Source organism: Paralichthys olivaceus, chromosome 6, assembly GCF_024713975.1.
Source record: "Paralichthys olivaceus isolate ysfri-2021 chromosome 6, ASM2471397v2, whole genome shotgun sequence".
In the NCBI taxonomy this organism is placed as follows: domain Eukaryota; kingdom Metazoa; phylum Chordata; class Actinopteri; order Pleuronectiformes; family Paralichthyidae; genus Paralichthys; species Paralichthys olivaceus.
Window position 1 is genome coordinate 19449109 of NC_091098.1, and position 25283 is coordinate 19474391.

Here is a 25283-nt window from a genome sequence, read left to right on the forward strand (position 1 = left end):
GGAGTAAAAATGATAAGTACCCCAAAAAAATCTACTTAAGTAAAGTACAGGTACATAAAAAATGTAATCAAGTATAGATACAAAGTAAATGTGCCTTGTTATATTTCACCGCTGGTTATTTCATTTTCTGAATATATCTGTTGTTGGCGTGATGGACAACTTCTCTGAAAGGTCGTAATGTGTGATAGTTGTCGATTCCCCCAAGTGGCAAAATATCTGATAACATTTGAAGCAGAGCTCTGTCCCTACAAAGCTCTGATATGCACTGTACAGTGTCTGCATCATTTACTGTAAAGCATGTACATGTGGTATGCGTGTGGCCTAACTCACCATTTCCCTGCCCTGTCAGTGAGAGTGGGCTCTTGGCTGGGTTCTGATTGGCAGAGAGCCTTAGAGCCATCTTCATCCGGGACAAGCGGCTTTAGCTCTTAACCCACGAACACCTCCCTCCCTCCCTCACTTCCTCCCTCCCCGCCTGTCTCCCTGCCGTTGCTGCTGCTTTACTTGTTGCTCTGGTTACTTGAATCAACAAACACATTCCCACCTACAGTATGTGGGTTTGCAGACAGAATTCCACCACATGCTACACATGTACAATATGGTTTCGACTAAGAAAGGGCCAAATGCACTTGCATGCGCACAGACGCAAACACACAGCGCAGTGAACTTTCTGATGCTCTAATCCTGCAGATTAAGGCCATGGAGCGATGGGCTGAAATCCACATTTCCTTTTTCATGATCAAGTACAGGGCCTGCTGCTGTCCGCCCTTTATTCAGGTCCTGCAGCGGCTGAGCACCACGCTGACATCGTAACCCTGTCACACCTATTTAGATAAAAAACCCTCACTCAAAGAAAAAACTAAACAGATCAGGTTCAGCAATCAGAGCAGTTGTGATGGGACTATTAGTTTGTCACAGTTTGCTTCTCAGAGTTTCTTTTCAAATAAAGTTTTTCGCAGGCCTAGATCATGTGATTATTCATTTTTAATAAATAATCAGAATCAGAATCAGAATCACTTTTATTGCCAGGTATGTGAACACACATGAGGAATTTGACTCTGGTTTTTCTTAGCTCTCTTTGTTATTAAAATACATTTAATATTAACTATATATATATAATTAACTGTTTCAAAACTGTTTGATATAAAATTTAACTTGATTGTGATTCACTGTATTTTGCATGCAATTTTAAAAGTGTTCCATTCAAATACAATAATGAATATAAACATAGGGACTATATAGAAACTTCATACTGGTGTGTGACTGTATCTATCAAAGGGAGATGAATGTGAATAATCATTGTGATACGTAGACCACCACCCAGGCATCGATCCAGTGCTGGATCTTTCCAAACTCAAATTGGTCCGGCTCCATCTTTTATTACAGATTTCACTTTGGTGCATCAGTCCAGGCCCCTCTCCTGTTTGTAAATGACAACTATACAGACAATCCTTCATTAAGATAATTCAGACTAAATGAAAGAGGGTTTAGGAAAAACTCTTCCATATCCATAAAGTAACCAAATGATCTTTCTTATCTACAAAGTACATTTTTGTGTCTGCTTAAAGTTGTCTTGATTGTCTCGTTCAGCAACTTGGAAACCACGTTTTATAAGACATGTAAAAAATTAGCAGTGGTGTATTTAATGATGGACGAACTTAACAGAGTGCAACATGCAAAATTCCCTTAACATCTAAAGGGGACAATTTGTCATTATTGGCAGCTCCGTCCTGGGAGACTTAAGATTTACGAGTGATAGGGGGCTCTGGGAGCAGTCAGGACAAGGGAGAGATATGGAGCTGTTCAGAATTGTCCTCAATCTGGACTCTGCCAGGAAACCCAAAGGCCGAAATGATCTGTGGTCCTGCCTGCCAAACCATCTGTCTGTTGTCGCTCACATTCAACACGGGGGGGGGGGGGGGGAGTCCATGAACCTCATGCTGCTGCCACCTGTCAAACATGCATCCTCCCACCCCCCACAAACCTAAAAGCACCTAAGGCTGCTGTCAGATGAGGTTTCAGGCTTGGTCGTGAGTTAAGACAGAGCTGCATTTCAAAGAGGTGCGGAAGGTTAATTCAACTTGGTTTCTTCCTGTTAGACAGAGTTGGCATTTTAAATTCACCCCAGTTTCAAATCTTAACACCTGAAGGTTTTTTTATCTGATGCTTTTACGTTTTGCTTTTTTGAAAGCCCACATTTGCCAGCCCAATTCCCCACACTGCCACAACTCTACCCCTACTGTTCATGTGTACATTGCATCTTGTGGACATAATATTGCTCAGTTCGTGTGTGACCAACAATCCAAACTGACCTACTGAGTAAAAGCAAAACAGTTATCATGCCTGCAGGAAAAGCAATTGTATTCCTGGTCTATTCTTAGCATATCCTGAAACCCAAGTTACAAAATCTGTTACTGTCCATTGTAAAAGTATTACAGGTTTAAGTAGATATAAGTGCTGTTCAATATAATCTTTTAAGCATCCTTAGAAAAGTCATTGCTAAAAATTGATAATTTGAAGAGTGCTAATGATTGATAATGCATTTTTGTAGTGTTGGAACAATCAGAGAAATGTTCAAATTTGGAAGTTCGTGTAAATGTCCCCATAAGTTAGTGTAGTTTATTTTATGTAGTACCTCATACTACTTTTTGTGTTTTTAGTTCTCCCTTTTATTCTATTTTTGTATTTATCGATTCTTTATTATATTACCTTTATGGTATTATTGTCTTTTCTTATTAGTGATTCCTTTGGGAACATTATTCTTTATCCAAATGTTTAAGCCATTTTTAATATCCTATGTTCTGTCAATCAACTTTAAAGCACTTTGAATTGCATTTGATCTGTTTGTGTTGTATAAATAAAGTTTGATTGATTGAGTCGGAACAACTTGGGAAATTGGTTTGTTTTGGTGAACAAATTAAAGAGTTGTCGGAACATGTCATACAAAAGTAAATAAAGGAACTTGTTATGTACATCAGTTTTTGCCCGAACTTTATTAGATATATTGTATTTTGTTTTAACCTTATGTTTCTACTCAATTTATCGTTCAAAATCTGAGAGTGATAACATTTAAAAAATGTCTTTTTTTCTTGTGTCCACATTTTTCTATTCCACTTCAGAAACAGAAGACAGAGGAATTTCACATTTACAACAATAAAACTGGGTTTTTTGTAGCAATTTACAGAACAGTTTGCCATTCACACACACATTCATACAGTGCATCTATAAGCAGCACTTTTATTGCTAGGAGAGGCCATTCAGGGGTCAGCATCCTACCCCTCGGCCACAGCCGCCAATTACTGGTAGAGATGAAATGAAACCTCAGAACACTCAATTAATATCATTGCTTCTACTGCAGAGCTGCTTCTCTCTGCGTCACTTATTACACATGAATAAACCTGACAAAAAAAAAAGATATTGGCTCGCTCACTGTGCATTTCTAATTCTACCAAAGTGATTTTTACACATACGTCCCCCCTTGTCCTTAAGAGTCCTTATCAAGTGATCAATGCGAAGATCATTATTCCGACACTTTGTCCCCATCACACAGAAAACTCACACAAGGTGTTTCAGATGTTCTCTCTTCCTATGGCTGCAGCCTTTAAGTTCTTTATGGTTTTGTCCTCCGACTGACCCTAGTTAAATCTTTGCCTTTGAGATTCTACAAGATTTTCCCAGAGGGGCTCAGTAAAGGCTGGGGTCAGTGTATTGAACAGTATGGATTTCACATTTAAGCATGGCTTTTAAAAAGGTGCCACACAAGTAAGAGAGCAGCGTTCAAACATAAAAGAACCTTTTTCATTTACATATGTGACCTGATTTGGCTTCCGGCAGTTTTACATTAAAAAAAAAGCAGACATGTTCATGTTGAAAAGCCTCTTTGACTCTTTGATACACATTTTGTAATCCCAGCTGTCCAGACAAAGCATGTGAAAACATTTTACATATCATGCATGATGGATTACTGCTATTAGAAAAACCAACCACAGCATTTCCACATATATTTTTTCTATTTATCAGCACAGCAATTATGGGATGATAAAGCAATCCAATACATCTTTATCTTGTATTAGATCTAACTTAATTGAGTAGGAGTTGGATGGGAAACAACTGCTAACAGAAGACAGAGAGCAGGCCACATCTGGAACCGATCAATAAATGCACTTGTATGTTGTAGAGCGCCAGATAGGTAGTTAGCTGGTGGATATTAATATGGATACAATTAGTATTCAAGGAACTGTGTTAAGACTCTTGCTCTCATCACTTTATATTTTCGTGGCACAGAAATCTGAAGAAACCGAAAAAATGTAACTTCACCTTCGAATTTGAATAAAATGGGGCGTAATGTGCTAAACACATATCTACAGTGAAAGATAAACAGCCTATCTGTGCTTAAATGGCAGGTTTTCTGTTACGTTTGTCTGTTTCACTTCAGTAAAAAGGACTTTCATCTCTGTTTTTACAGTTTAAGTAGAAACAGACATTGCAAAGCAGACTAGAGGGAACTGTTGTGTTTTGGCCCACAGTCCTGTCTCAGAGGGACTACAGGGCAACATGGGGAGATAATATTTACATTACACTGTATTACATTGTCTCCACAGTGGGTAGATGGTGCTACATGTCCTCAAAAATCTTCCATTGATCCCAGATTGAGCCACATCTGCCCCACGAGAACATAATCAGTCCCTCAGAGTATTCTGCCTTCGTCATGAATTTATCTTATTTTATATTTTTGGGTCTCTAATCAAAGTGGTTAAGCACTTTGGTCGGGGAAAATGTCAAATGGTCTAATCCTTTCTACTAGCGCAATCCTCTCAGCATGATGATGTGCGGTGGCCTGTCTGATGGATCAGCAACTGGCAGCAGCATCTCCCGACTAATACTCAGAGGGCTCAGTCTGAATTGTGCTGTGGTTCAATAACATAAATTAGTCGTTAGTAATTTGTCACTGTGAATTAATTAAATAATATGTACAGTTATAAAGCAACGTTTGGGTAAAAAGCTTGTAAAAAAAAATGTGATGGCAAGACTGATACAATTTTATCTGTACAGTAAATATTAAGATACAACTATATATTAGCTTAGCACAAAGTATTGAAACAGGTGGAAACTGCTAACCTGACTCTGTTCAAAGGTTTTAGCACCCATGTCACTTTTACACTTTATTAAACAGACATGATAACGAGTGAGCTTTTAAGCCTTACTTAAAATTATACTTTACTTTTACTTATATTGTACTTATGCTGCCAGGCTTAATGTTTCCCTGTCTATCCTGCTCCTTGTTAGCTTCTTATTTATGAGAGTGGTATCAACGCTCAGCATCAGGAAAAACATAAAGAAATTACATACTAGTAAACATTAGAGTAATGTATGATATTTAAAGACTCATTTTCTGCATTACTAATTTTGCTTTTAAAAGACTTATTGGGATTTTTTCAGATTATTCCATTACATAAGTAACATTTTCAATGCAGGACTTGGAGTACTTTAGCTTTTGTGGGGTATTGGTACTTTTACTTAAAAGCTCTGAGAAGATGCCTTTGACATCATGACAAACTATGGCCTCGGATAGTCCTCCTGCGACCTCTTTGACAAAGATCCAGTGTTTTTTATTTTATGGCTTGCAGAAGCACTTTACTTAACCATTTCTTTTTTATGATTTGTTCTTGGTGTGCTAACTGATGACCAACAGAGGGTGACACAGACTGTGTGTCCGCTATTTCCCAGACTAACAAGGGCTTATTATTTGCACCTTTTTATTTTCTTATACATCAGTTTAGGCAGATTCATATTTTCTGTAAATATATCTAAATCATTTTGCTCTTCTCATCCTCTCAGCTGTAAACTGGTCTGGCAGTGACGACCTCAGTGAACCAGACATAAGCACAAGAAGCATTTCCACACACTGGTTACGCAATCAGGTCAAGTCTAAATTGAAACTGATGCAAGTGGGAAAAAAACAAAAAACATAATCTCGTGTTTAACATGCAACAGTCAATTCAAAATGTGAGCTTCTTTATTTAAAGGGATATTTAGTCATCTTGAGGGTTTTTAATGCAGACCGAGTGGCTTTAAATTACAGGAGGGACAAATGGGGAGTCAATGAGACAAATTTCCACATAATTGAATTCACTTAAAGTTGATTTCATAGGTTGCAAAATAATGTGCGCAAGCGCACGTGAATCAGGAATGAACCACAGGCTTTACTGTAACAGCAAAGGTGAACGAGAGATAATCTGCCACAACAAAATGACGCCATAAACACCAACATCACTCACTAACAGATCGGCCAGTGCCAAATACAGATTTCAGAAATGTTTATAAACATCTTTCCTAATGACTGGCTTACAGTCTTACGCAACCTCTGCAGCACACTGTAATCACAGTCATATTTTTGTGCAGTGTTGCTGTCACAGTATCAGAAAACTAAGATGCGTCCTCAGTGGGTGACTGCAGGGAGGGGCAGGGACCCCTGCTGCATACTGAGCTGATGGGGCCAGATCGCTGTGGGCAGCCTGGGAAGGAGCCAGTACATGTGAATTATTAGATGACCCTCAGTGCAGCCACAGACATGAAATCCAGATGAGCCGCCCAATTCGTCTGAGAGCACATCATAGGAACCTGGTTTCCATGGCAACAGGGCATCAAGTCTAAGATTAGCAACCAGAACACATGTCTGAAGGTGTGTTTTCTTTCTCTCTGTTCCTTCAGTTTTTTTATTTTCATTTTTTTCTGTTGCCTCACACACATACTTTCTGCTGCGAAACTCTCAACTATGAAACAATCAAAAGCCTGTTTTATTTCATAGGAATAGAAAGAACCGCAAAGATATGCATAACATCTACAAAGTCATGCAAACATCTTCTTAAAAAGTTGCAAAACAGCTGCAAGGAAGTGCAAAAAAATGTCTGTGAAAGAGATGCAAGAGACAAAAAGAAATGTGAAGCAATGTGTTGTTTGTGGTTGATGCTTGTCCCTGCAGTCTCGGTGTCCTGGGGGACAGGGGCCTCTTACATGTGCTCAGGGCTAATTGCAGCATAATCTGTGAGTCTTGATGAAGTGATCAAAGGGATTCCCCATAAGTAAATCAGTCAGAGCTGTTAGCTCATTTTATGCCAACTGATTTAACTATCTTATGGCTATAAAAAGCTAATTAAACTGAAAAATTGCATTAACATTGGTTCTTAGGCTAAGACATAAGATGCCCCCAATCGACATGAATCCTTCCCTCAACCAAACACCATCACCCTGGAGGATCAACTGCACTCTGTCTCCAGCGGTTCTATCTGATGGCCATTTCTGTGGCTGTCACCCTCTTTCTGATCTTCATTGCTGTTCTTGAGCCTTCTGTTGAGCATAACCTGCAGGAGCAGTTTGGGAGTTATGGGCAGCCTGAAAGCCTGAGGGACATGTTTAACGGCGCCTACAACACCTCAACATTGAGTTGTTGCTTGAGTTTACAGTTGAGTACTTTGTCGCCATCCGCACATGGACAATTAAAGCTAAACTCTGCACCCTGAGAAGTGTTTCATGGACTATTACAGCCCTTTTTCTCTGCAGTCATCTTTTTGCTATTCCTGATTACTGGTGTAACGTGACCAAGTGTATTATCAAGACAGAGGCCCCATCTCAGTTCGTAAACACGCTGCACCCTCAAACAGCACAAGCCTACATATTCCCTCTCCTCATAATCCTCATACTTAACGGGCTGACTGTACACTTGAGGCTAGTCACTGCAGAGTGATAGGTCAGCAAAGTCATGGCCCTGCTGCACTCGAGGAAGAGGAAATCTGTGCTGCTTCTAGAGAATGTTTTCATGAGTCTTGTGCTCCTGCCTGGAACCTCATGTGTACACTTATAATTGTAGTGATTACAATCTTTGGATAAATATAGCAGCAGACAGTGGCACAGTGTTGAGCCTGAGCGACGCAGCTTCCAACCTCTTTTGAAAAATTAGTGATGTTACAAAACACAATTGCGGACATTTGTCCTTGAGCAATTTTGGACAGGTTCACTCTCTTGGTGTCACAGAGATGAGTAAAGTATTTGATTTCAGTCGTAACCAGTTGATGACTTTGTGACTTTCAAAAAAAGCCTGTTGACCTTTTGCAAAATTAATGTACATAGCTTTAATATTCCTAATTTGACTTTTTATGTGAAGACAAAATATGTCCACATTTAAACTTGAGGAATAAGAGTTATCAAGACTTAAAGACATTTAAAGGTTGATACATTGATTTAGGACCGATTCCTTAACTCTATTCACAGTGAAACCAAATCTATATTAAAAAAAAATACATAAATAAATTTCCCTCAATTTTTGTGCATTTCAAAAAGTTTACAGTATGTCTATACAAACATCTGAACTGGTCATAAAACCTCAATTGGATAAAACAATATTTTCTTTACATAATTTTAATTTCTAACCCTAACCCTAACCCAGGGCTATAAGTATTTCCCCCAAAACTAATTTATAATTGGAAGAGATATAAGATGAGAACTAGAATAAACCCTAACAAACCCAAATAAAAATGATGGTAAATATGTTGAAACTCGCAATGTTCAAAAGTGAGGAAGAAAAAAAAATCATGGTTCTTAAGGGGTTCTTCCTTTCGTCATGGCCCACATTATATATATTATATAGTAAAGATACACAAATAAAGTAGATACAGTTCAGACTTGACCTAAAAGCACGGGCTAAAGATAAGAGCGACAACAACTGAAGTGAGGGGACATGTATCCACCCATCCATCCCCGAAGAACTATATATACATTTCTGTTGCTGTAGCCGAACAGCAGATTGGCACAAATTGCTTCTTTTACAGCCACAGAAACATCCGCACAAACACTTCAAACATGATAAAGACTATGAAAGCAAATGTGCAGATGGAAAACTACATTGCTGGCCACAACATAGTTGAGGCTGTATAATTGCAGCTTAACTTAAAAGTCGAGTCAATCACTTAGAAAAACAGAGCGAAAACCTGACAAAAACAACCAAAATCAAGTGAGGATTGAGAACAAATTCTGTGAGGAGCATGAAAGAATTTACCACAGGAGAATTATAAAACGGCCTTTGTTGTGGTGAAACGCTGGAGTTTTGAAGTCTTAAGGAACAACGCACAAAATACTGGCAGGCTTTGTTTCTTTTCTTTTATTGGATCCATATTTCTTTGTGTTTAATTCTGTGTTTTTCACACATGAAAAAACTAAATATTCTTAAATGTGCTGGTTAATTTGTTGATTTAGAACCATGAACCCGGGCTGTCAGTTCCACCATGACTTAACACTGGTGGTGAACATGACCTGAAAGTTACTGGGTGGTAGCACTTTCCCCGACCTTACGACCCAATCACCAACACAGTGGAGCTCTTGTGCCAGGTCTATGAGCCTGAACTGTTTCAGTGGAGCTGCTCGGCTTCCTGGTGCGAACACTGACATGCATATAAGTCGCAGCATGGAGGCATCACACTGGGTCTCGGGGTTATGGAAGGGACCATGACCCTCATTTTCCCTGCTGGGCAACTTTGATGCCTTTCATTTCCTTACTCTCTCACTGTCGGCTGTTTAAAAGAGGCCTGAAAACCCCCAAAAATACTTTATTTGTATATTTAATCATAGAAAATGGAATTATGGAAATATTTTAAATTGATTAAATATTATGAATTTCCTTTTCTTTTTATTTAACTTATCCTAGTGATGAAACTTGTTATCACAGCTCACAATAAAAACAATATCAAGACACAGCGATTCTTATTATAAATGATTCTAAACATAATTGATATATTGCAAGACAATCCTATAACACCTCACACTATCGGTCTTACTGAAGAATACAGAATGCCCTTTACAAGGTCAAGTGAATTTTGTACACTGCTAAAGAGTCTGACACAAACTGAGATGTTGCCCTCATTCCTGTGATAAACGCCACTGCAAGAAGTCATGAAGCAATAACGCTGCTAAGGCAAACTGACGGGGGAATCTGTTTAGCGCACCATTTGATGAGAATAAAATATCAATATTTGGCACCAGCATATCAAAAATCAGATCTCATGAGCCAGGACGACGACATATTGCTGTATCAATATTTTGTCCCACCCCTACTCTCTATGTACTATGATGTGTTTTTATGACTACAGAAGACACATTTTTCACCTCGTCAGATTCACATAGTGTTCCCATTTAATTTATTGAATTATCGTGGTTTGTTTTTCATGACTCCTCTGCTCAGGATTGGTTCGTCTTTTCTAATGATCTGCTTGTTGTTGTTGTTAACTCGTTTGGCCATTGCTTGTTATTGGACATCATTATTTATTTTAGTCTCATCTGACTCTTATTAGTTGTTATTTTTTCTCTTTTATTGGTTTAGTTATTATTACTTCAGTGTAGTTTACAGTGGTTTGTACTGTCTGAAAACTGGATTTACTTTGGGATTCATAAATAATATTATCTTATAATAAGTACCTAATAATATCTATGATATCAGTGTTTGATAATTTAACAGATTAATAGTTTTAACAAGAAAATCTAAGAGTGTTTTCTCCTCGTGCTCTCTCTCACCATCAGAAATGTACCTTCCTACAGTGACACAGTATGTATCTGGTTTTATTTAACTGTCACTTCACCCTGAAGTACTCCAAATCAAAACTATGAAACAGTAACAACTTCATTAATCAACCTTTAGGAATTTATTACATGAGTGACAACTCAGTTCAGTGTTGTTGTGGTTTCATACAAACAACTTTAAAGACAGTGGAGATGTTACTTCTTCTTGCCACCTTTCAGAGCTTTGTCTAGTCCTTGGATGTACTTGCGAGGAATTTGATAGTGATCTGAAATTGGAATATTAGATTAGACAAACCGAAGCAATTAAAACAAAAGCAATGACATGTTTAAGATATTTAAGTATAGTTAAGTTTCAAACCTAAGAGCAAACTGCCAACTTTGTGAATCTGGTTGCCTTGGATCTGGACGAGGACTTTATCTTTAGCACCGGGAATGGGCTGTAAGACGGAGCTGGCCTGGACTCTGTGCTGCAAAGCAGTGGCCACAGATGCAGGATCCAACTGGTACACTTCCAGGTTCTTTATAAGGGTCACCTAGAGATAGCATGTGAGAACAATTACAGCTAGAACAATAAATCAGCCACAGAGAACTGACATCAGCTTGTAATGGTTGTTTCACACCAAAATACCTAGCACCTCCTACTACACGATGTGAAGTTTCGAAACTAAGAAAATCTCAATTAGATTAATGGGACGTTGCAAAATCTGATAGTTCTGCTCCAAAAATGTTTCTAGTGCTGAGTTTTTTGCACCTCAGAGCTAAATGTGATTATTTTTGTGATTCTTTGTATGTGTTTTTTTAAGCTTCACCAATTGCTTGTTTTTCACTGGATTGGGTTGAACTTCCAAGAAACTTCTATTCTTGTAAATAGTTGTTGCTGTTAGTTTCCGTCAAATTCAATCAACCCCACCCTTTTCATTCACAGCTTATTTTTAGACGACTAAATCTCTGGACTCTATCAACTAAAAAACAAACGTTTCAATCTAGTTTTATTTAAAGAAAACCCCTAGATATGAGCACTTTAAACATTCAATCTTCAGCAAAGTGCTCTAAACATTTTATCCAACTGATATATATATATATATATATATATATATATATATATAGTAGTTGGTCTGAGGCACACTGATTCCAGATTTATCCATTAAAACGATATTTCTGTATTTTGTGTTGACATGGTGAATCTTTCTAATCCATGTCAAATATCTTTCGTGGACATTTCTCTTGAGTTATTTTTTTCACATAACTAAGTACAAGTGCCTCAAACTATTACAAGAGACATAAATGAGTAGGTCTCTGGAAAATGTTTCTCATAGTTTTTATAATAGGTTGTATAAAAAAGGAAATATTTGGAACCTCTTTGCATGTGCAGCAAAGATATCACTAGACAGCTACTAAGCCAATAGACGTCTACATTTAAAATTCTGAACTACGTATGGTCATTAATTTGTGTGTTTTATGTCCAATGCACCAAAATAAACAAACAGTGGTCAATGTAGCTGCCTGAGCAGCTAAATCCCCACCTACAAGCAATGTAGCACAGTTCCATTGTTCCACTGCAGCTGATAGATAAAGTTACACCACTGCCTTAACAAGTTGGCTTGTAGAAACTTTAATCAACATCTTAAGTGACCTCAATTTAGTGACACACTGTTAAGGTGTCTCTTGGATTTTGCTTCCGTCCAAGTTCTTTTGTAAGGGCTTCTCTTCCTGTAGACATCATGTTCTTTCCCCTTTACCGTGCGCTATCCGCTCTCCTACGTCCTACATCGTTTTAGTGCCTGCCTCGGTCCATTCCAACACTGCCGTCAGAAAGATGATTCAAGCGTGCAGGAAGAGAAATGTGCAGCGCATCCATCCAAATAAAGACATTTATGTCACCTCTTGAAAAAGCTGGTCATACTTTGGCTTCCTCTTTAGGGTTTGGTGGGCTTATTATTTTTTAAACAAAATTTTAGGGTACTGTTTTTTCGTCTATGATATTCCATGTTGATATATTCACAGTTATTGTTTAATTGGTAGTCTTGTCTTAATCATGGAAAGAAAGGTTATTGATTGAAATATTCGTTATAAAATTTACAATACTTGCAGGAAAGTGCAGCAAAACTAGCAAAACACTAGGACATGTTGTGCTGTTATGTTTTAATACCTGAGCTGTGGAAGTGGCGTCTCCAGTTTCCATGCAGGTTTTGGAAACATGGTGACTACAGGTGCCACTTACTTTTCTTGCATTGAGATGTTTGGATTTCAGTTGATCATCGTGCAGAACTACGTCCTTTGTTTAATGCTGCCCCAATGCTGTGGCTGTGGCTGTTGGCAAAGTGTTGCAACTCAGCTGTCAAGCTGAAGCCTTCCAGGTACATTTTTAATGGATTTAAAAGTTGAATATTTGGTGAAAAGTTTTTAATTCTAGGAATTAATTTGGGGAATGAATGACATATGAGTCAGTCAATAGGCAACAACAAACTGCAGAAATGATGATAAACAGTATCATTTAAGATTCCTGAATCTATATCTGGTGACGCCCTGACTGAAAGTTGACCTGAAATATTTCTGCAACAATCAGATGAATTGACATTCATGTCCTCTAAATGATCAATTGTATCTTTGGGAATCCTTCAACTTCTCATCTGAAGTCATCATCAGGTCAACTGACATTCTCACCAGCCTAAACATCAGCATGGTAATATGGTCACTATGAGAACGTTAGAATACTACGGTTAGCATGGCAGTGCAGCGTAAACTATCAAATATAAAATGACAAAAGAAATCTGCAGCTGGGAATAAATATCTTAAATTGTCACCTTCTTATTGGAGCCTCGAGATGCCACCGAGATGTCTATGGGCTCAATGTGGCCCTTCTTTATTATGGGCCTTTGTCCAGGATACACAACCTCATAGCACTCCTGCATTCTTCCCATTGTCCTGTGAAAATGAGATTGGATTTTTTTAATCAGCACCAAATGGGGCAGGGTCCACACTGCCAGCCCTGTTTTTTCACATTGAGTATGATCAGGGCATTAGTAACAAAAATCATCCAAATATTAACCAGAAAGCAACCACATGATTTTGGTTTACTCTCGTTTGAAATGGGGGGACGGGGGGTCAGTTTAATGTAGTGTTGCTGTCAACGTGACTATGAACAGATCTTTTCCATTGCTGAGGTCATGCGGGTCACACATGAAAAACAGGCGAGATGCCAAAACTTGGGAAAAAGCATGTTTAATGTCTCAGTGCCAAAGGTCTTTGTCGCAGCGTTAACCTGGTAACATGGGCACATAAAATATAATAAATATGAGATTTTCCTCACTTGTATTTGTTATCAACAATCTGTCCTGGCCGAGCAAATCTTAGGTCTCCATGTATGTTCATGGCCCATAATGTGTTTTCACTTATAATGATGAGGTGCTTCAGAATCAGCAGCTCTTCCAGTGGAGCTGCAGATCTGCTGCGGCACCCTGATGCAGATGTGACGCTCAGACATAAAAGCCACTGTGATACTGGTGTTTACAGATCAGATCTGGAGTAAAGGCAGCGTTAGGGTAGATTATTTTATACCATACTTATCTCACAATGATGTTGCTGACTGCCTCCACCTGCCCCCTTTAAAGGTTATTAGCTTAGGATGCAGACTCAAGTTGGTATATTGGATGATGGTATTTATGGACTGAATCCAATAAGAATTGTCGAGAAAAAAAGTTTTCATTATACATAATCTATTGAAAAATCATATAAGAAATAAAATAAGTATTACCTGCTAAAGAGGTCATCCCATTTGAGAGACTCTACCTCGTGGTACTCAGATTTCTCCAGCAGGCAGTCACACAGAGTTGGGTTTATGGTCACGTAACTGTAAGAGGGGAGAAGAGGATTGAAGCTATTTGTACTGAAAAAAACAAAACAGAAAACACAGCATTACAGTTGATGGATGGCACTCAAAAGGAAACATGCTGCCTTGTTAAGCTTTGCCAGGTCCATGACATTTTTTATTCAATTTTTTCCACCACTTATTATCAAATTGTTCCACATTAGATTATGCATAGATTTTTATCCTCTAAAAAGGAAACATGAGATTAAGAGTAGGAAGGAAGCACTGTATAGTTCAGCCTGATCCGACTGGTGCTCTTTACTGAATTTGTACAATAGTAAAATAGGACAAAAGTGGTGGGTAGAGTTATGGAAGTTTTCTGGAAGCTGGTGAAAGGAGAACTTAAGCAGCAGCTGATGTCTTATGCAGAAGATTTAAATATAGACTTAATGCATCAAGGAGACCAGAAGGAGGAACAATAAACAATCTCTAACAGAGTAAAATGAGCAATTGTCGCCCTCAAGTCTGAAGATTTCTCCCACAGCATCCCCATATATCTTTGTTGTCACTCTCTATGTCACATGTAGGTGTTTGCATCCTATTGGATAGCATTCCTAAATCACATTGTGTCTTTATGTCTTGCCACTGGTGAAATACACACAAGAGATAGAGTTGGTGCCTCTCTGTCTGGTGCATCTGAGTTAGATATCAAAGTCGCTAAGTGTAGACACTACAATGTACTGTTGGCCCCCTTTTCTATAGGCTGACCTTTGGTACTGCTTGAAGAGAGTACGTGTGGAACTAAACAGGCCCCACTCTCCCAATGGTGTACAGAAGTAATATACACTATATACATAGTATATAGTGGCATATACAGTAATGTGTGAGGATGGTCAAACATTCTTCAACAGTTAGATAATGAGAGAATTTTCATTTTTGGGTGAACCATCCATTTAAGTCTCGCTTGATATCAACTGATGCAGAACACTGAGGCGTTTCTCTTCAAGTGAAATAAAATCCAGATTCTTATCAGCTCTGTGGCTTCATTACAGCCTCACAAACACAATCAGTGTTTATATAATCATGTGATCCTCATGAAGACCTATAGCTGATATTCGTTGGTCCTGTACAGTTGAGTAATAAAGACCTCGTCTGGATACTGGGTGCCTTCATTTTTTTATTTCGAGGGCTGTCTACATTATTTAAAAAAAGCTTGTTGTCTGTCCCATCTCAGAGTCACATGTTAGCATTTTAGCCAGTTATAACAACATCACATGGCCCAGGGTCAGCGTTGCCCTTTTACCACTGCACCCAGTCATGGAAAAACTGTCAGGGTGGTTTTATTTAGAGGGTTGTTCGATTACGCTGAGAATGGAGTGTGTCAGCTGACAGACACAAAGAGTTTGATTACGAGACGGCAAACCATTAAAACAATTGCCGTGGGCAAATGAGAGATACAACTAAAGCATGAGCTCTACCAAACAGTCATTCTGTTGTTCTCAAACACAAGGATCTACTCACTTTTTATTAATTTCATCCACCAGTTCATTCTTCTTCACGTACTCTGTGATAATACCTCTCACTTCAGCAGGCTGCAGGATTGTTCCTTTCCTGTTGGGAATCGGTACAAAGAATAAATATGAGCATCAAGATATTTTCAGCTCAAGTTTTTAAATATTTATAAAATCAACTCAAAAATAAAGGCATAATTGGGCAAGATACTTTTTTCAGAGCCCAGTTTCACTCAACATACATTTTGTTGCATGAGGTTGCCATGACCTTGATCTGAAATCTGATCAGTTAATCTTTGAGTCCAAATGACAACTGGTAAAATTTGAAGACATTTTCTTCAGGCAGACTTGATATATTATGTTCAAAAACCAAAAAGATGTTTTATGAGGCCACCAGGACCTTGACCTCTGACCCCACAAATTTAACCGAATCCATGAGTCTAAGTCAACATTTGTGCCAAATTTGAAAGAATTCTCTTGAGGTGAAAACGTGTTAATGAGGGAAAAAGAGTTTTCCGAGGTCACTGTGATCTAGACCTTTGATCTTTAACCACCAAAACCTAAATGGTTAATCTCTATTCATTTATATTCATATACTGTCAAGGTGTTCCTGATATGTTCCCAGATGTTATGTTCACAAGACAAAACATCTGTTTTGTTAGGTTACAGTGACCTTTGACTTTTGACATCCAAATTCTAATGAGGTCATTCTTGAGTCAAAATGAAAGCTTGAAGCAAATTGGAAGAAATTCACTCAAGGTATTGTTGAGACATCCTGTTCACAGGAGTAGACGGACACACGGACATATAACCTCAAACACTTAATGCCTGCGGCCACTGGCTGTCACCATGAAAAAACACCCAAGATTAAAAAAGAAAAAAGTAATTCTCTAGATATGTTTTAAGATATATTAAAATACTCTACTTAATCAACCGTGATGTTCATATTGGACCACGACTGGCTCAAAACTAATATTGATTTTGGAGAACATAAATATTAATATATATACAGGACATAAATTCACATTTAGGTAAAGAAATGTTCTGCCCTGAACAGATGAACATGCAAACAAACTGTGCACACACATCATTCTGCACAGTGAAGGTCAAAAATCCAATTGAAGGGACAATGATGAAACATACTATTGAGTAAAAAGGAACTAATATGATAAGCAGGAAATTAACTGCCTGGACATATTCAGTTAGATTAATGTACCAAGTCCATACTTAGAAACCTTAAGGCGTATTATTGGATATCACAGATTGCAACCATTCTGTTGTCAGTTTAGAGACTTTCTATTCTTGTCTTTGGAATTTGTATCCACTCGTCTTGCAAATCAAGTTGTGATTTGTTTTGGCTGTCTTACAGACACAGTGTGTTTAGGTCTGCAAGCCGATTCAACATTTGCACTCCAACAACCATAAAGAAAAGCATAAAAAAGGCTTTATGTGATTGTATTTTTCTGAAACTCAAAAACTATAAACACTGTATATTGGTTAAAAATAAAAAACTTCTAAAATGGGTTCTCAGTGTTTCCTGTGGATCAAGAGGTTTGGCTCTGGAGTAATATGTTGGGTATATATACATATATACACATCAATTCAGTTAAGGATATTTTATTGTGTGTAATACCAATTTTGCTTGCATATGAAATAAATTCTCAGAGAAATAAAGTTGTAAAATTTGCATGAAACCTTGAACTATGTGCAGTAACAAAAGTATTGAGGTATGCCTGTAACAATAACTTTTTGTTGAATGACAAGAAATTATTGAATGTTATTGTCCTTATTATGAGACCATTTTATACCACCAAAATTATTAAGGATATTCTGTTTGACCTTTGAATTAGGATTAAAAATATTAAAATAGATAAATAAAAACCACACAATCAAAACAATAAAAAATGTTCAACAAAAATTGCTCTTGAATAAATAATAAACATTTAGCACAGAACATATGTTACTAGCTCGGTAAACAGGATAGTTATGATTTAGATGAGCTTTTAAGTTTGTATTGTATTAGGTTAGTATTCGAGCATTTCCTTATTCCATTTGTGTGTGTGTGTGTGTGTGTGTGTGTGTGTGTGTGTGTGTGTGTGTGTGTGTGTGTGTGTGTGTGTGTGCGCACTCTTTTTTGTCACACACAACCTGGGTATTACATGTTTTTAGTTATTAATCGATGGTGTCGGTTGATGAATCTGGATTGTTCCGGTCACTGTAACCCTGATGTCCTGGCAGTGCGAGTCACGTTATGTCTCGTGTTGTGTGTAGCAGCAGGTCCTAATAACTTCTGATTAGTATTGGTGTTTAAAGCAGGAGTGTGGAGGGAGGACACCCAGACAGGAGACTCTGACAATGCTTCTGCTCTGATCCTGAAGCAGCGACGCTGATCATTCTATAGTGTTGGTCCGTAGTGGAAACCCTGTATTCACACTTTCTGTTGCCACTCTGAAACTAATCCGACAAACCGCCTCATCTACATTAACATCCTGTGTGCGCTCTCAGACTAAAGGCTAGAGATGAGAGAAGCGACACGACACACTAGCTAAATGTTAGACACGCCGGTGCAACCAAGTAACGGTTTTAGTCGCACTTCACAGATAAAAACTTTGGCGCGGCAGGTCCCCCACTCAGAAATTTAAAGTTTTTTTTCCTCTGAATAAAATTCTAGATATCATTGTACTGTGTCATGACAAACATGTGCTGTACATTACTTTCTGTTCATACTCCCTAATGCAGAGCCTCATATTTCCATAGATATGAAAAATTATAGTCTCATGACATTTCAGCTGTCAGTAATGACGTAAAATGACTTGAAGGGAGCTCTGAGAGTGCATACCTCCGCCAAGGCTAACACCCTTTCTCACCATGTTAAGAAAAAGTGAAAAAAAGAAATCTTGGATCCGCCTATTTATCCGGATCAACTCCAAAATTTGATGGGTTCCTCCTTAGGTCATGCCCCACCCCTCCACAAAATGTCATGGAAATCGCAGTATTTGCGTAATCTTGCTGACAGGCAGACAAAAAAACAAACACAGACTGGCAGACAGATGAAGTCAAAACACAAACTCCCAGATAAGTGGATATACATGTTTGGACAAAGAACCGATTTTGGACAATGTTCAGGATGAGTAACTGTGTGACTTGTGTCATGGAGATATTGTCTAAACCTCCTCTCAGGAAGGTCAGAGGTCGAGGTCAGCTACAGCTTCCTGGAGTTTGTAAGAATTTAGTTTCTTGTGCAAGAAAAACTGACACTGCTTTATACCTTTGTTGTTAAAGGACTGTAAAAACACACACACACACCTCTTGTTTGCATCCAGAAAGAGAGACTCCAGCCGAGCAGACACAGAGTACAGGGTTGTAATCTCAGGAGGATGGTACAGAGTTTCTCCTTCCCCTCCATGCTGCACTGGAGCCGCTTCATCATCATCTGTCTCCTCGGGGACAGTGAAGAAACGCAGCCTAACACAAAAGGCAAAGCACAGGGCCGCTCAATCTGAATGTGAGAGGTGGTGAGTTTGAATCTGAACCAAAAATGTCAAAGCTGAGGCAAGACTCGACTCACTCTGGATTTTTCCAGTCCACCTCCACAATGCTCTCCACGCCCTTAGTCAATTCTTTCACTCGCACGAGGTTGTGCTGCTGCTGCATGGCTTGAAGAAACTTTGACAGCTGTGGGGAAAAACAATGAAATGTTTCTGACAAGTGATAAATTAGTGTGTATATATATATATATATATATATATATATATATGTATAAATGTCACATACTAGACATCTGATTATACCTTTTTATAGCTGGATTTCTTGATATCAAGTTGTTTTCCTGTTGGGCTGAAAAAATACAAGTTATTTTAGATGATAATATTTCTTTCTTGAGATAACATACCATTGGGCTGCCATGTTGCCCCCTGCCAACAACATTGAGCTGTTTTGAAGGGTCTGGATATGCTGAATATGAATGTGAACATTAACACTGGACATTTTGGGATGCCTCGTGACTTGGTGTTTCTCAGTATAATTTAGATACCTCTAATTTCAAATAGAAAACATTTTATATGTTGTTGTTTTAAGACTGTCAGGTATAGACGTTTGGTTTTATAGAAGCCTTTTTATAAGGAGAACTCATTTTGTATATAAAATATTATTATACTTATTCAAAACAAGTTTACAACGACGCGCTTTAGCACCATCTTAAGTAGCATACCCACAACGCTGTGAGTAATGGACCAGATAACGTCACAGTAGTTTTAGTGTACAGTAGAATAGAGGTACAATTTAGTGTACCTCTATTCATGAAGGAATGCAACCCTAAATATTCAGTGTGCATATGCAGAGCCTTTAAAACAATAGGTTGTTTGGGAGGTGTGTCAATAGCCTGACTGTACTTTACCAGCAGGAGAACATGTGGTTGCGGAGAAATGTACTGGTCAGCAAAGGGAGGTCTGACTTCTTCACCTTGCTCTTCAGAGCATGCAGAAAACACTGCACCAGCAGGGTGTCCATTATCTCTGTGAAATCAGCGTATGATCTGGATCAAATCCTTCTTCTCTATCAACAAGATCCAATTTTTCCACATCAGAAAATCATACTCTCCAGTTGAATCAGCAAAACAAAACCATATGGTCACATTTGGAGCCCTCAGGCCTGCCCTGCAACCACCTAGTGGTAAATGTATGAAACTTGATTTGAATCTGGGATAACAGAACTTAAGATGTTGTGTCAAGTGCTTAGAAACCAAAACCACACCGTGAAACACTTTTAAATGGAATGATAATAAACATGATGGGAGATGTGGCTGAATCTTGTACCTTGTGGTGTTCTCTGGTCATCGTGGTTCTCCTCCTCTTCCTCATTACCTTTTTCATCCTTCTCTTCCTCCTGCTCAGCCAGGCTCAGCGCCTCGGTACCAGACCAGATTTGATCTGTGACTGATTTGCCAGGATTCTCTTCCTCCTCCACACATTTATCACCCTCCTCCTCTTCCTCCTCCTCAGACTTACATTCTTCTCCGTTCTCCCCTTGTGCTTTGCTCTCTGTATCTGGTAAAGAAGGTGGACCTGACTTGTCTCCAAAAGCCCTAAAAAAGGATTTCAACAGACCAGATCATGAGCAAAGTTTACTCCAATGTAGGGCTGCACAATCAATCCTGGAAATGTGATCATGATTTAGTCTTTTACATTTAAGATCATATCAATTTAGAAAAAGACTGAACATAATGAAAACTCATTTTCAATATTGATGTCAAACTATTTTGGTATTAATATTAAAACAATATTCCAACATTCTGGGAAAAATTATTATGAGTGATACTATACTGTTAGAATATAATCTGTGAAGGAATTTTACCTCACTGGAGAGATTTTTTAAACATTGCATCTCATTTATTTTGGCGCAGATCCGGACAAAGGGATCAGATCCAGGATTTTTTTTTTTCTCTGTCTTTAATAGATTGTTTTTACATTTTCACAGTAATTCATGGAGCTTAACGAAAGAAAATCTTTCAAAAGGGACTTTTGGCCCTTGGTAGTGAAATGGCTCCACTGAGTGCCGTTCTAGTTTCGACTAAATTCAGCTTTTCAGGCAATGTCTTTTCCATAGGTCACACAGGTCATTCATTACAAACACACAGTTCACTGTGTGTGACTGAGATAGCTGTGAAGATACTGATAAGGAAGACGACCATAGCAAACATCTTGTGTCTCTGTATCTCATGGTCTCTCTTAGTGGGAAACTGGGATCTACAACACGAGTTAGGGAAATTCTGAGTTTGCGTTAAGGATTACAGACCTAACAGAATCTTCAGACATGCACGGACGAGCTGCGTTCCCATGAGGAACAGCCTCAATTTGTACTAAGTATGATGCAGCGAATTGGGTTAAATGCAGTCAACAGGAAGGATTCCTTCCTGCTTCTATTGCTAATAACTTCTCCTCAGTAGAGTGTGCATCAATAAATACATCTGTTGAAGACATCATCGTCTTCTGATATGTCTTCTAGCAGCTCACACCCTGTCCTGGATGTAGTCACATAAACAAAACAGTGAGAAAAATGAGGGGTACATATAAAAGAACGATTTCTCCCACCCTAATTTTCTTTAGGATCACAAATGTTTTGAAAGGACACAGTAATTAAAGCAGGCAGGTGATGAGGGCTCACTTTACAATATACAAACCAAAGACCAACGATATGAAAAAAATCTACATGTTGTATGGAGCCAGATCTCACAGGAAATCCTTATCAACCAACTAAAAGAGGAATGAGATTGGCAGTGTTCTCTTGCATGTTGATGAATATGAACTATTCTATTAAATTCGGTTTAAATGTTATTTTATATTACTATGTTGCTTCGAATCCATAACTTATAGTCACTTGATAATCAGCCACGAGAAGCTTATCGAAAATTAAAAATAAGAATATTTCCCAAAATGTCAAACTTTTCTGGAAACGGTCAGTGAAGGCAGACGGAAGCTACTCACCAGAGACTATCCATGTATGTGTGGATAACACACACTCCTCTTCCTTTCATACCCAAGCTGTGCATCTCTGCACTGGAGACTGCAGCTGTGCCGACTGCAACAGGAGCTCTACAATCAACCAGGAGGACAGTGTCATGAATCCGTGAGGCACAAGTGTTCCAAATCTTTTATAACTTACATATTGTTCACTGATGTCACAGCACAGGAGTCGCCTTGTTTTACATGTGGGAGTCCACTTGAAGGCACCACTACGCCTGGCAGCATGAGATCTTTGGGGAAACACAGTATTTGTTACTTAAAGTCAATCAAAATGTGCAGAATCAAACAAATGTTCAAATCCTGATCTCAGAGGAAGAAGCATACCTGCCCCGCCAATCAATTTCTGAAGCACAGGAGACCATGTCTTGAATGTTGGCAGGAGAGCAGGGTAGCGCCAGAGTACATACACTGAAAAATATTACAGTAACAATATGGTAATCAATATAAGTCACATTCTAGTAACTTAGTCATGTCAGTGTAAATTAATAGATTTGGAACCTGTAGGATGAAGTCGCTTCTCCACTTCGAAGAACAGTGGATTTTTGTGAAGAACATAAAGCGTCACAGCGTCTCCTTTATGTGCATAAATCTTCACTACATTTAATTCCTCTTTATTGGGGATCAGCTCTGACAGCTCATCAGCACAGAGTGAAGGGAAGGCTGCAGATATGTCGGCTTTCAGCTTTCGCCTAAAGACAGACAATCAAAAAAAATCTCATTCAGTCACATTAGTAATGGCTACTGCTCCAGATAATATGAAGCATATTTGACATCTTTTTTTGTAATATTTTGAATAGTCCATTCAATATTCCATTTTGCCTCAAATACTTTCCTCAGTTTTAACCACTAATGCAACTGCTGAAAATTAGAGTGCATATGCTGAGGTGTGCATTATTTTCAATGTAAAGCTCACAAGTGCAGATTTCTTATAATACAAGGTCTACTTTATGCATGAGCCTGCGAAATCTTTGAGTTATCTTCTCCTGCTTTCTTTAAATGCCCAAGAGTCTGGGAATCAGCTGCTTGACGTCACTGAGACGGATCAGGAATGTAACTTAAGTCAACAAGGTCAAGTGATTTTTTATAGAAAAGTTGTTATTCATCCTGTAACAGAAATGATTAATCAATCAATTAACTTCTTTATCAAAAAAAAAAAATTGAAACGATTCTAATGATCAAATAATAGTTTTATTATTTGACTTCAGGGAGAACAACGCAAATATTTTATGGTTCCAGGTTCTCAATTGTCAATTTATCAAGATTTTTTCCCCCCAATCAGTTGAGATCAATAATTATCATGACAAATGTCACATTATTATTTCTTTTAAGATTAAAGAATGATTTTTTTTCTCCAGAGTGAAATGTATGTGTAATTATTAAATCTTCTTGATGCACACATGAAAAATCTTTATATAAATATGAGGTCAATCATTGGTGTGTATTATCTCCTCACTGTGCTCCCACAATGCATAAGAACCGACAAACCGCTGCCGCTGTTCATGAAAATTATTAATAGTGTTTTATTGCCCGGCCCTATATTACACAATATTAAAGTGATGAGTCATAAACAAAATATTTAAAGTGGGAACATTCTGCTCTTTGGTAATATATTCAGCAGATTTATCGATAATAAAATATAATAATTTGCAGCAGTAATAAGTGACCCTATTGTACATTTTCAAATTAAAATGCAGGTATTTCAGAAGATCATTCTGTGAGAAGCTAATGACTGATGTAGACTTTGTGGTGTTTCATTTTCATTTCATTTCAGTTCAGTTCATGAAACCATGAACACAAATGATGATAAACATTCCTGAGCTGAAGACACACTGATAAGGATCAAGTCTTTCAGTCCAGACGCTGAGATTTACAGGTAATTCAAGACGTTCAAACACAATCAGCTATCAAAAAACCCACACACACAAACCCACACACACACACACAGCTGAAATCACATGAGACAAACATGAGGTTTAACACAAGCAGGTCACTGGAAACGTCAGGTTTTATATTTCTGCAGCATTTGGATTCAAGGCAGTTTTCTATGAATGAGTCCAAACATTCTATGACTGGTTGAGAGAGAAAAGTGAGCGTGTATTAGTTCTAGTCTGTCACCTGTCTGATCCTTTAATGACGGTGTTGGATTTGACTCGGAACGGTTTGGAAAACATCCTCTCATGAATTAAACATGTCCGCCTCTCTGACGACCTGTGGTTTGTTTTCAATGCAGCAGCACAGGTGTCCTGACACACAGCTTCCAGTCAGGAAACACCGACAGACACATTTCTAATTCTGACTGTTTACTGATCAGCGGCTCCTCGCTGAGAGAGTCGGCCCGACGCTTATTTATGTCCGATATGAAACTGCACCGTGGCAGCATGACGCAACTTTAGTTCCGCAGGACGATTGGAGCACACAGATTATTGTCGTGGTTTATTTTTACTACTTGTCACCGTCACAGATGCCTTGTACGCCTTTTAATTAAGGAAGTAAATATATTGTTGCGTTTTCCTAACTCCTCTTGGGTTTTCTTACTTGTCATTGTTTTATTTTTTATTTTTGTTGTGTCTTCTTGTCATATTTATTTTATTTGTTAATTTCTTTTTTTAATGTCTCATCTTTTTGTTTTCTTACCTGTCGTGTTTTCTTGTCATAGTTTTGTTTTTATCTGCATTCTGTTGTCTTATTTGTCTATGTCTTTTCTTACTTGCTGTAGTATTTTGTATTGTGCACCTCAGGGTCACCGTAACATTTATTCAAGATCTTTAGTTCAAATTTCAAATACTTAAACTGCACTTGAGAACTTTTTCTCATACAATAGTCAACTACAGTTCTGAGGGACAAGGTTGTTCTTTTTACCCAACTCCATTTATGTGA

At 38.2% G+C, this 25283-nt stretch overlaps 1 protein-coding gene across 1 annotated transcript; it reads right to left on the bottom strand.

The window, feature by feature from the left end:
• Nucleotides 1-10665: 10665 nt before the first annotated feature.
• Nucleotides 10666-24764, bottom strand: eif2d (eukaryotic translation initiation factor 2D). Its single transcript, XM_069527155.1, has 15 exons — nucleotides 24522-24764; nucleotides 22905-23095; nucleotides 22731-22814; nucleotides 22546-22636; nucleotides 22368-22475; nucleotides 20700-20968; nucleotides 20282-20399; nucleotides 19677-19722; nucleotides 19454-19560; nucleotides 19192-19350; nucleotides 15896-15985; nucleotides 14321-14416; nucleotides 13371-13491; nucleotides 10925-11099; nucleotides 10666-10832 (listed from the first exon to the last, which is right to left on the bottom strand). The coding sequence occupies exons 1-15, from the start codon at nucleotides 24575-24577 to the stop codon at nucleotides 10762-10764; spliced, it is 1782 nt and encodes a 593-aa protein (XP_069383256.1). The 5' UTR covers nucleotides 24578-24764; the 3' UTR covers nucleotides 10666-10761.
• Nucleotides 24765-25283: the final 519 nt, after the last annotated feature.

Bases quoted from the DNA above. Each gene is read 5' to 3' on its own strand.
- eif2d (XM_069527155.1), bottom strand. From the start codon at position 24,577: ATGTTTTCCAAACCGTTCCGAGTCAAATCCAACACCGTCATTAAAGGA. The intron at 22,815-22,904 runs GTTCCAAATCTA...AATATTTTTCAG, and splicing joins GAAGCGACTTCATCCTACAG to TGTATGTACTCTGGCGCTAC. The intron at 13,492-14,320 runs GTAATACTTATT...TCATTTTCACAG, and splicing joins TGGGATGACCTCTTTAGCAG to GACAATGGGAAGAATGCAGG.